We start from the raw sequence: 13,499 nt of genomic DNA on the forward strand, positions 1-13,499 counted from the left end.
GTCAATTAAACCTTTCAACTCGATGACGAACATCATGCAAATTTGGTAGAAAAAATGAGAGACAATGAAACTGCTACAAGTTCTGATAATAATACTAATGTTTTTGTACCTACTATAGGTTTGCATCTTCAAGTACCGCAACGGAATCTAAACATAATAATTTTTATAACTGTGTTTTTCACTGCCATTCTTCATGTAATTTTTAATTTCTAATATTATAATTTGTGTTTCATTTTATTGCTTCATTTTTAAATAGATTTTTTTAATATGTTCAAATAAATGCTTTTAAAAAAATCTATGTATTGTTACGTTTTTCCTCGGTTCCGTGTGGATAGAAAGTCACAATTTATTTAAACACAATTTATTTAGCACTAATTAACAAAAACAATAACGATAAAAGACTTTTAAAAACAACTATTTACAAACGATTTATAACTATTTATCTATAAAGAATTTATTTTGAATTTAGGTCGTCAACTGTACTCGTCTATTTATTGCTGTACTCTTCAGGTCCAGCCGTCTGTTTATATACCCACAGCTCTGGTTCTCGAATAGCCGAGATTTTTCCATTCGTCCTTGAACGGCGCCAAGCGTATTAGTCAGTTTATACCGGGTTCACACGGTTCCGAACAGTATTTTCAATTGTATTTTCATGTTTTTTATTGGGGAAATATTCTACCGAATAACACTCGTGCATCAAAATTAATCTGATAATTTTTCATTTAAGCATGTTGTCAATAAAAAACAAAAACCACATTCGTTTATATTCATATTTTGGAAGAAGCCCTCCTCCTTCGGAGTCGGGCTCTTATGGCAAAATACAGTGGCGCATCTAGAAATTGAGTCTGGGAGGGGTAGTGTGAATATTCAAAAAAGTACTAAATTTTTTGAAACAATTTTATTTTATACCAAATTTTATCTTATTAATTAATTTCTTTGTGGGAGGGGTAATTACGCCCATTACCCCTCCCGTATCTGCGCCTCTGTCAAAATATGAATATAAACTCATCCAGTTTTTAGACAACATGCTTTCATGAAAAATTATTGGTAATTTTGATGCACTTGGGTAATTACTTTCGAAAATATTTTAATTTCTATAGGGCGGCTCAAAAAAGTGTGAGTTGATCGGGATGATCTTTTTTTAAATTTATCACCTTATATATATTGCATTGTTGGCTTCCTTTTAGACTTTTAGATCACTTTACTTAATCCTAAGATATGAATAAATATATTTCGATAGTTTCAGAGATATTAACAAGTAAATAAAAAATATATATTTTTCAGCCTTTCTTAAAAAAATTAATAATACAAGAACTGTCCTCAAATCAAAACCATATTATACTTAGTTGGGATCCATTCTTGGTTTTAGGCCAGCAAACTGCTAACCAACTAAATATACTAAAGGTCAAAGCACAGATAACACATAATCGTAGTAATGTTGACAAATAACAAAGAATACACCCCTTAAAGTTTCGCATTTGTCTTGATATACTCTGTATAAGACAACAGTAAATAACTTGTAATATAACTTCGAAATATAAATTTGAAATTAAAATAATGATTTGTTCATAAGTGATTTACGTTTTATTAATTTTGATTTTTTTTTCTTAAATTTAATTTAAAAGTGATTTACGTTATTTATTAATCAAACATTTAAAATTTGAATATACGTTCAAAATTTTTTTTTACAATAAATTTGTTTATGATAAATAATTTTATAATAAAAATATGACCGAATTTCCTGGAAAGTTTGCCAAATTTGTACATATGAAAACCTAGCTTTACCACTTATCACAGAAAATCTCTATTCCTTCCCTTATCACAGAATAATACAGGAACGAACCATATGCGACAAAGATAGAAGATTTAGATATGTCGTTACTGCTTTTTGTTTTTAATGGATATTTTAAAAGCCGGGTAATATATGGTAATCTTTGATGGTAATATACTGTATACCTTTGACTGTCTTTGATTACAACTGTGTGATTAGTGATAATTATTATTAAAATGTCTGGTAATAAGTGTCAATTTTACAATTGTGAGATTTCTCGGAAATCAGGTGTACATGTGTTTAAGTTTCATGCGTCAAGAGATCCTAATTTATGTACAAAGCGGATAGAAAATTGTGAGTTCATTCATATAGAATTTTTTTGCACATTTTGTATGTAAAAATACGGCGTTAAGTTACCTTAGAAATGGTGATCGATGGCTTTTACCATATACCGTATGATCGAAAAAAAACGGCGTCAGCGATGGCTATGAAATGAAGATCGCTGTCATTTGATATGTAAAATTATATGGGGAATGTCATCGATCGTCATTTCCAAACCAATCGGACGCCGTTTTTTTTTCGATCGTAGGGTATAATTTAACACATTAAGAGTTGTCCATCGTTATATTTCTATATCTATGCAAAGTTTACGATGGATAAATCAAGTAATATTAAGTGGATACAAATTATAAATGAATCAGTGAATATAAACTGTTATAAATTATAAGTAGGTAATGCAGTTAGTGAATATACCGTACGATAGAAAAAAAAAGGCATGAGAGTGGGCTTGGAAATGAAGATCGCTGTCGTTTAATAGGTATGTAAAATTATATGATAAATCTTATCGATTGTCACTTCCAAATCAACATGACATGTATCTGTACATCATCATCTCACGACTAAGTGTGCGAACACAGTGCAAGCAGGTTTGCCGCTTACTGGTAGCCAGCGCCAATCTGGGTACCTATTCTTGACATCGTTCGCAACTTTGCGTATACGCATCACGTGTATTGTTATAAACAGGGTATCCCAGAAATAAGTGCAAGTATTTTAAAGGGTGGTAGATCTCGAAAAAAGAAACACATTTTCTCTTTATCGTTTTTCAAATAAGTCCAAAATAACGGAGTTATTTTACTTTGAAAATTTCCAAAAAAAATGATTTTTTGCTCAAATTTTGAGAACCTTCTTCATGTGCCTTCTCCTCATCGGAGGTTGGCGACCATCAATTGGAATTCCTCCCTGTCTTGAGCCAAACGGATAATTGCACTTGCCTCTCCTATATTAAACCATGGCACTGGCGCAAATTCCGCATGCAGGAAAACCGTTTACGCCCGATGCCTCGTCGTCCTTCAATCTTTCCCTCAACGATCAGCTGTAGGAAACTATATTTGTTATTTCGAAAAATATGACCAAAATATGCTGCTTTTCGTCGTTTTATTGTAGTCAATAGTTCTTGGTCCTTACATATTCTTTCCAATACTTCGAGATTTGTTTGAGAACCACTGGATCTTTTCTGGATTTTCTTTCTTATAAATTTAATCTACTACCTATGTTGCCATATTATCAAGAAATTATTTTTTTAAATAAAAACTAAAAAAAATTGCAAAAAAATTCCAAAAATATTTTCAAAAAATTCCGAATTTTCAAAAAAAAATATTTAGAAAAAAACCTCATAGGCGTGTTTCTGGGGTTGAACTATACTACCAGTTAAGTTAAAATACTTGCACGTATTTCTGGGACACCCTGTATATGGTTACATAGTAGCGCCGCGCCGCGCCGCCTCGCGCTTATAACCTTGAAAAATTAAAGCGTGTTATCAAATCGGCTAGTTCACAGTGAAAGCAGGTAGGAGCCGTCAACCAGCGTTCATCGGCGTTCTCGCTTTTACCGGAACGAAAATTTATTTATTTCTGCTTTTGCAGGCGCCGACGGCGCACAGAGGGTATTAAGAACTAAAAGTTGGCCAAAATTATGTTTTATGATTTTTTTGCTTTTTTGCTAGTAATATTAATTATTAGAGGAGAGGGTGCTAATATGGAACCTCATTTTGTTTTTCCTACACAATATTTTTTCCTCTATTCTGAAACCCTTTCCACCGATCAAATAGGGCCATTCTGTGCAAAACCAAGCAATTGGATGAGGATGCTAGAACAAGAAAGTAATTTGTATATTATAGACGATATTTGAGCGAGGATGGGTGTTATAGGGTAAAGACTATTTCCTTTAAGAATCTATTTAAATCAATGTTTTTTTTGGCAGTGGCAAATATTGGCAAGATTTTTGTACATATTCCAAAGCTGGAGACTTTAAGCATTGAACGGATACTAATTTCCATGCGGAATATTGCCGAATAGTCTTACACCTTATAAAAATGCCTCTGATTTTTTAAATATAAAACATTATAAAGAAATAGAATAGAAGGAAACGTTTCAATCGAACGATATTATAAACAATTTGCAAAAAAAGCACTACAAACAATTCCACTATTTTATAATCTTAGAAATTTTCAGAATACACTCAAGATAATTCATACTTATAATTGAAATATATTATTTATTAGATAGTCAACTTACGACTTAAAAAAAGCTAATAAACGCGCTTACATTTAGTATTTATAGATTTGTATTCAGTTAAGATAAAAAATGAAAATAAAAAGATTTCACTTTTGGCCAGGTTTATAGACCAAATACCCCTATGTGCGGGGCCGGCGCGGCGGGAGCGGCGTTTGGATATGGTTAGGTTAGGTTAGGTTAGTTAATCAGGTAAATTTCCTCTTAATTAACTACTTCCGAACCCTGCTCGCATCTCCGAAAAAGCCATATAACAATACACGGCATATACGCAAAGTTACGCATCACGTGTATTGTTATATGGCTTTTTCGGAGATGCGAGATGTGAGCGATATGTGGTCAAGAATAGGTCCCCAGAGACGGCGCTGGTTGCCGGAAAGCAGAAACCTGCCTCCACTATGTTCGTACCCTAAAGTTTCCTGAAATCCCGAACTCCCAGGATCCCGGCGGCGTGTATGTTTATCTCCAAAATCCGGATATTAAATTCCGGGATCCCGAAAATCCCATAAAATTTAAATGTCCAATCTAAAATGATTCGACTTTATGCACCTTTCAAAGATCAACAAAACAAAGTAAAATTCATATTTAGTAAGTAAAAAAATGCAGTTTCAGACAATAGTTTGGTTTGGTCGAGTTTTGTTAACACTGTCTAGTCTGGGCTTTTTTATTTGATATATGTTAATCAAATAAAAAACCCAGACTAGATAAAATCAGGAGCTAACTAATAGAATCATATCAATTCTCTCTGATGTAGGATAAGTTTCTATTTTCGGAAAATTTCTTAGATTTTCTTTTGTTTCAACTGACGAACTGATCCAAAATGATAACTAGTTGCTAAAGTTGAACTAATTTGACAGCTAAGTTGAGGTAACGTCAGACATATCACAGCCACCCTAGATTTTATCAAATAATAAAGATCTATTCACACTAAATCATAGAAATGAAAATATCTAGGAAAATCTTTGTTTGAGGGGTAGGCCGGCAACCTTAATAGTATTTGGAAGTGACATGAATTTCCCATTGAATATCGGAATAATATTCTGGGTGATTCAATTAAACTAAAGGAGTTATACAGGGTGGGTATTAAAGGAGTTATACAGGTTATACCAATGTTCAGCATTAATTTTGCCCCACCCTGTATAACTTTATGGGTCAGGTTTTAATTTGATTTAAAGTGCAATAGAGTAAATTCCAATTTAGGTAGTTTTTCTTGAAATTTAAAAATTGTTCTTCAAAATCTTAAGTAAGTCTAAAACCTTACATTTCAGTCATATACTTCCCTAATAAAACACACCTTTATTTTTCTCTTAGAATCTAAAAATTAATTAATAAAGGGGGTATTCCGTTACAAAAAAACACAAATTTGATGTGTAACTTTTTTTGGGGACACCCTGTAGAACTCTCTATATTTTTAAAACGTGCGCAGAATTAACTTACATATGCTCACAAAATTTCATTTCAATACGAACTGGTCGTTCTCCTTGGAGCCTCCGAGTCGTATGAGAGGCGCCACCCTGTATAATTTTTATATAGTTGCACTTGAAATAAGGGATGAAAATTTGTACAAACATTTGTTAAAATCGGGTTTAGAAGTATGAAATTCTGTTTGTTCCTTATGTAACGTAATTTAGCAATAACAAGCAATTTTTTTTCAGAACGTCCACACCTCATTTCACCCCGTTAGAGGGCGAATTTCCAAAAATTGTTCCTGAGTGCTAAATTACGTTACATAAGGAACGTCTGCGCAAAATTTCATACTTCCAAAACCGATTTTAATGAATTTTTGTACAAATTTTCATCCCTTAATTCTTATGGGGCGAATGCCTAAAATTCGCTTCTGAGTACTCACTTTCATCACTTGAGGAACCTCTGTGCAAATTTTCATACTTCTAGGACAGATTTTTTTCAGAAAGTTCACCCCTCATTTCACCCCCTTAGAGGGAAAATTTCGAAAAATTGCTTCTTAGTGCTAAATTACCTTATATAAGGAACGTCTGCGAACAATTTTATACTTCTAAAACCGATTTTAACAAATTTTTGTACATATTTTCATCCTTTATTTCTTAAGGGATGAATGCCCAAAATTCGCTTCTGAGTATAACTTTCATTACTTGATGAACCTCTGTGCAAATTTTCATACTTTTAGGATAGATTTTTTTTTCAGAACGTTCACCCTTCATTTCGCCCCCTTAGAGGGAAAATTTCCTAAAATTGTCTCTTAGTGCTAAATTAAGTTACATAAGGAACGTCTACGCAGAATTTCATACTTCTAAAACCGATTTTAACAAATTTTTATACCAATTTTCATCCCTTATTTCTTCGCTATTTCTATTTTCATCCCTTATTTCGTCCAAAATTCGCTTCTGAGTACTCACTTTCGTCACTTAATTAACAATTTCCAAATTTCAAACTCCTCGGACTAATTTTAAAAAAGTATGCAAAATTTCACCCCCAGTTTCACCCCTTAGTAGAAGAATTTCCTAAAATCGCTTTGTATAATCGAACTGTTACGCTACTTAAGGCACCTCTGTGCAAAATTTCGTAGTCCTAGGACATGCTTTTTTTTGTATACAAATGTACCCCCCATATCACCCCCTTAACGAGCGAATTTCCAAAAATTGCCCCTTAGTGTTCAATTACGTCAGTCAAGGAGCACTCGTGAAAAATTTCATACTCTTAAACCAGATTTTAACAAATTTTTATGCAGCTTTTCATCCCTAATTTCACCCCCTTAGCGGTCGAATTTTCAAAACATCCCTTCTTAGTGCTCATTTACATCACTTAAGGAACCTATGTGCCAAATTTTATTTATTACTATATAGATAACCTTTACCCTTATTTTCAGCTAATGAATATTAAGAGACAAATAATAAAAATAAAATCTAAATTATAAATTTCATGGCTATAAATAGCATACATATGCATCTAGAAATTCTGACTTTCAAACATCCACTGCGACTAGTATTTTCATATCCAATTGTCTAGTATTAAAGTCCCAATATACATTTTCCCTGGGTTTGACCGGGAATTTGCTTATAAATGTGAACAACCAGCTACGTCGCTTCACATCGCGTGGCCGTGGTGTGGCTCCAAATTCGTTCGTTTTAAAAATATTATTAGATTTGGCTATAGGCGCCCTCTGTGTCATTAATCGGGAACTGTCTCATCGAAAACATGCTGTTCCGTAAGCAATGGCCATCTGGATTATGTGTTATCTGTGGTCAAAGACAAAAACCACATTTATAAATTAGGTATTTACTTTAAATGGTCTTTACTCACTTTGCTATAAATATAGTAATCGTAAATCATACAGGATGTTCAAAATTCTACGCCAAATTTTCTAAATTATAAAATAATTTCTCTTTGTTTTTTTTTAAATTGAACACCCTGTATATCATTTTTTTCAGTAGAGAGAGAATTAAAATATGAACATTTTTTTATATTTAGAGTATTTTAAAATGTTTAACTGTTTCGCAGATATTCGCTGTTTTATATTTCATATGGCATTTTCCACAGTAAATTTTTATCAAAGCCACCCAACGCAATAATTTTTCTCTCGTATTTTACCGTTGACCGAGACATAAGAAATAATACTGTGTGTATCTGCAAAATTTTGAAATCCTTTAAATACAACAAATGATCATCTTTTAACTCTCCATATAATAAAAAAATACAGGTTGTTAAAAATAAAAACAAAGAAATATTGTTTTATGTTTTAGAAACTTTGGCGTAGAATTTTGGACAGCCTGTATGATTTAAGATTATGATATTTATAGCAAAGTTAAGTACAGACCATCTAAAATAAATTATTGTTGTTGATTTCAGGATAGGTTTTTGCATTTGCAATAATTTTTTTTAGGAAGGTTGAAAAATACATATTTTTTATTTATTTATTCAGTTCATTTGTGAAGTTAACAAAATATATATCCTCATATCGTAGGATTATGTAAAGTCATCTCAAAGTAAGCCAAAAATGCAATAATAAACAGGGTGTTCTATTTAAAAAAATCATCCTGATCCACTTACACTTTTTTGAGCTACCCTATAGAAGTTAAGATATTTTCTTGAAATGCATCATCGAACATACTTTAGGTTTACACTGAAACAAAATTTTCAAGATTTGTATTCTAGGAGCTACAAATGCCCTACGCACTATTGCCTGACCCTGTATATGCATAGTCTATACGACAGAAAGGACACATTCGACAGACGAGATCGAAAAATTGACAGAAATATATAATTTATCTTTATTTAAATTATTTTTTTAATTTAAAGGAAAGTTAGTTGTGTTAGATCTTAATCTTTGACAGATTATATTTACATTTTGAATATACGGGATGTAAAGATATGGTCGTCGAATTGTCTCAATTTAAGTTAAATTTTTTATAAAAATATATCTATTTTAAATCTGCTTACTCTTAGGATAGTAAAAGATAATTATGGATGTCTAAATAAAGTCAATATATTCGATAAAGATCTGCTAGTTTTGGTTATTTTCGGTTTGCGTGGTCTAAAACACGAAATGGAATGTCAAATAGCTTTGAAATGTGCCAAAGAGTGTTACGACAGCTTAATTAAAATTGAAAATATAATGGGTGTAGGAGCAGCTGTCACAACAGGTAGCATTTGTCCTTATTACCTCATTATCATGGTTAGCAAAACGCGCGTCCAGTGTAAAAGTAAAAGTGGTTTGCTGTATTGTGATGATTTAGTGTTTTCCTTTGCTAGAATTCTTTGGTTTGGGATTCTTTATACCATACGATAGAAAAAAACGGCGTCAAAGACAGCTGGGAGATGACAATCGACGATACTTTTGGCGAGGTCAAGCCCTAGACGTCATTTACATGGCCCGTATTCTTCCTTATTTTTTAATGGCGCTTACTGCCAGTTTTCCTTAGCGGTGTACTTTAAAATAATTCGAGAAATAATAATTTTTTGAAAATAGATTTAAATATCTGGAAATATTCTATCCCTTTTTAATCTTTCCATAATTATTAGTGTTAATAATTTCTTTAATTTAATTTTATTTTATTTTATTTTATTTTTATCTAGTGAACCCATCCGAAAATTTTAGTCAGACTCACAAATTGTCATTTAATATCACCACACACATCCGAATATACCGTGTGATCGAATAAAAACGGCGTCCGGCGTCAGCGATGGCCATGAAATAACGATCGATGACATTTCCTATTATATGCCATTATTATTCCATTATATGGGAAATATCATTGATCTTCATTTCATAGCCATCGCTGACGCTGTTTTTATTCGATCATACGGTACTTCTATACACATATATTCACTAACTTGAAAAATAAGTACAAAAAAAATCAGTGCCTCCTGGTCCTGGACCAGCACTATCGCGCGCACTGTCCAGTATCAGAGTTAGCATTTGAGTGCAGATTTGAATTTAGAAATATTTGAATTTAATAAGAACATTCCGATCAAAATAATTAAACAAGAGAAAATATTGAAAAGTAAATTAAAAACAAATTATTTATTTTTGCACACAATTTATACAAAATTCCCAAACCCATTTAAAAACTAAAACCACTAAAACTAATGAGATAGGAACAAATCAAGATACTTCTAGATTCAACTGAAATAACTGGAAAATAATTCAAAGCTTCTGTGATGTTTCTTTAAATGTATGTATTGTTTAATTTATTAGGAAAAACATATTGCGGAGCATTTGGACATTCATTACGTAGAGAATATACAGTTATAAGTTTAATAGTTAACAAAGCCGCTCGTTTGATGGTTGCGTATCCAAACAGGGTGACGTGCGATAGAGAGACATTTTTGCACAGCAAACTTGAATCAAAAAACTTTATCCTACAAAAGTACAAGCCTCTGAAAGGCATAGTTAATCCCGGCCCTATATATGAATTTAAAGAAGTGGAAAGGTGAACCTTCATGATAATAACTAATATTTGAAAATAATTCTCTTAATAATAAATAATGCAATAAAAACGTGGAGATAAGACAATAAATTTCAATGATCTATTTCAGTACTAGGGACGTAGCCCTGAGTGTCTCCATAAGACCTCTACTCGGCAGAGAGCAAGAACTTGATTTATACTTGCACTTGTATAAAGTGGCCAAGGAATCAGCTACGATGAAAATAAACGAGGGAGAATTTTTTGGCATGCTCATAATACAGGGCGAATCGAGGCAAGGAAAAACTCGATTGTTAGAGGAACTGATATTTTCTACAGATCCAGCGACACCTATTAGTCGAGTTACTTTGACGAAAACAGATTCACAGGTATACAGCAATATATTTTTTTAGAAACACTAAAAAATGTTGTCTGTTGACAATTGCGACTGAACGTTGCAAGAGCCAATATACATGGTGGTCCGAATTGTATTCTGGAAACTTCGGCAGCATGTTCTGCAGATGAAATAAGTAAACAAGTTCGTATAAATGTATATTCTAAAATGCTTCGTTTTGGAGATACAGGGTGTAGAAGTTTTCATTTTTATATCGATTATTTCCAAATAATCGGAACTAACGTCGATATTTGGATGAAATCAGTGTCTGGGTGATTTTAGACACGAGAAATTCGGCTTTCGATACCAGTATGACTACGTATGACTCCTACTTGTAGAGGGTGCCAACTATATGTTTTTTAACTTTCTTGAAGAGTAATAACTTTTTGTTGTATATATCTATACAGGGTGCTACAAATTCGGGGTACGAGCATTGGTATCTCGGTAACCGTAATAGACAAGAACATGGTTAAATTGGGGCAAATTTGCACTTTGGGATCAAAAAAGTTTTAAATATTTCAAGGATTGCTGCTTTTTTTGGAAAAAAACGTTTTTTTGTCGTCATTTTTTCCTGTCGTCGTTTTTTAGAAAATCTAAAAACTAATTACTTATTCTAGCCACTTTATTAGAGCTATCTGATGGTATTTTTATGTTTTCAAATTAGCTGATAATTTGTGAGATACAGAGGCCAACTTAATTTTTTTAAATACGGACCGGCATTTTTTATTTCAGGTTTTGAAAGAACTCGGTCTCCTGAGTACAATGATACGCCACACTTAATTTTTTTTCGTTCCGGACATTTGAACACAATTTATTTAAAATAATTTCAAGTCCGGCTCTGATATTTTTAAATATTAAATCTATTCATCGTTACAATATTGATAAGCTTTCAAACTTAACATTGACGTGGGGTAAAACATTGAATACGGAAAATCAAATGCAATAAAATAATAAAAAATAATATAAAGGAAGTTCCATCGGTTCAGGAACAGCTGAGTGAACTTCGAGGAAAGCCTCTGCATGGAAAGTATGCCAACGAAAGCCAGGCAGAAGGAATTGATAAAAGTGGATCTATACAATTCCTTACAAACATTAACCTCATGGGAGAAACCGAGGGCTTCATATGTGCAATACAAGATCAAGTGGTTAGCACTAGAGTTTATAGGAGGCACATTTTAAAACAAAACTGTATGTCTGGATGTGAGAGTCTTGCGTCAGTCCACTACACGGAAAGACACGACAACATAACAAAGGTTATTCACCTAGAAATGCTAAAGTATCTAAAAATCAAGAACTCTGAAAAGAAATATTCTGAATACAGGCTACAAGAATTAGAGGAAAACTAACATCATAAAGTATACTGGAATACGCAAATACAGACAGACAGATCAGTAGTTCATAATATGCCGGACATTGTTTGGATAGATAAAAACGAAAAGGAAGCCTACTTAATCGACGTAGCTGTACCACTAGATCACAGCGTAGTCAAAACTGCAAGGGAAAAAATTTCGAAGTATCAAGACTTGGCTTTCGATATGAGGCAAACCTATCATCTAAAAGCATCCCGAATAATACCACTCATCAGTTCAAGCAATGGTCTGGTTCACATTGATTTTGAGAACAACTTAAAGGAGCTGAAGCTACCAGAAAATATCATAAGTCAATGTATTAAAGCAGCTATTTTGGGGTAGCTATTTTGGGCATTTACAAATAAAGAGTACAAAATGCATTCGGAAGTATAAGAAGAAAGTTCAAAGAGCTATAAATAAAATTGAACGAAAAATAAATTTGTGCAATAGGGAGGGTGGTAACTGGTAACCCTTTCGAACATGTAGAGCATTAGAAACTAGTTTGTAGAAGTTAAATAATTAGCGCTGCTCAATGTTACTGCGATGAATATAATCAGATTAAATAATTTAAACAGCCAGAGTGGGACTTGAAGTTATTTTAAATAATAATTAAATAGTTTTATTGTTGTTAAGGTACCCAAACTGTACTCAGTATTTGTACTCAGGAGTTCTTTCAAAACCTGAAATAAAAAATGCAGGTCCGTATTTAAAAAAAATAAGTTGGCAGCTGCATCTGACAATTTTTCAGCCAATTTGAAAATATAAAAATACTATTAGATAGCCCTAACAAAGTGGCTATGAGAATGTGTAATTAGTTTTTTAATTTTCTAAAAAGTAATGATGTTAGCGAAATAAATTTACTGAATTGGAAAATATTTTATTGGATTGAATTTGTCTTGTGTCATTCATACGATTTTTTTTAAATTAGTTGAAAATGTGATATTTTTGAAAGTCTTTTTATATATATGAAACTTAATAAATAGACGTTAAATTAAATACTGGATTTTTTTGGAATATTAAGTCACTTATCCCTACTTTTTGCATATAATTAAAGATTTTTAGACTTATGATTAATGATAATGAAGGACATTCCCAGTTTGCATTAAAAAATTGCCGCTCCCCATATTAGGCCTGTTCCAAACACCAGAACACCGTTTTAACACCGGTGTATGGGCTAACACCGGTGGCCAAATATGGGCTATCCGGTGTTCCGGTGTTCATCTACAACACCGGTGTTCATCTCGCCACCGGTGTTGGTCTGGACAGGTGTTCATCTCGATACCGGTTTTGACTACGACACCGGTTTTGATATAGACACTGGTGTTTGGTAAACAGGTTAAAAAAGAAATAATGTTAATTAACAAGTTTAAAATAAACCTGATAATTATAATGTTGTATCGGTGCATATTTTTATCTTTTATTAAAGCGCACCAACTTTAACTTCAAGCTTTCAAATTTAAATATATTTTTTTGCCAGACTAATCACTAAAATAAAGTGGAAGCGTCAGAAAAACAATTATAAAGTAAAAAATT

General features: G+C 32.6%; 1 protein-coding gene across 2 annotated transcripts in view; it reads left to right on the top strand.

The window, feature by feature from the left end:
* The window catches only part of LOC115888412 (adenylate cyclase type 10-like), a 98,080-nt gene that overhangs the window by 27,327 nt on the left and 57,254 nt on the right, over nt 1–13,499 (top strand). For both annotated transcript variants that reach the window (XM_030908148.1, XM_030908149.1), the window contains exons 8-10: nt 8,764–8,960; nt 10,016–10,250; nt 10,357–10,612. In XM_030908148.1, the coding sequence (XP_030764008.1) occupies nt 8,764–8,960; nt 10,016–10,250; nt 10,357–10,612 (688 nt within the window). The remainder of the gene's footprint in view (nt 1–8,763; nt 8,961–10,015; nt 10,251–10,356; nt 10,613–13,499) is intronic.

The sequence above is a fragment of the Sitophilus oryzae genome, unplaced genomic scaffold, assembly GCF_002938485.1.
Source record: "Sitophilus oryzae breed Bouriz unplaced genomic scaffold, Soryzae_2.0 scaffold_738_pilon_pilon, whole genome shotgun sequence".
NCBI classification, from domain to species: Eukaryota; Metazoa; Arthropoda; class Insecta; order Coleoptera; family Curculionidae; genus Sitophilus; species Sitophilus oryzae.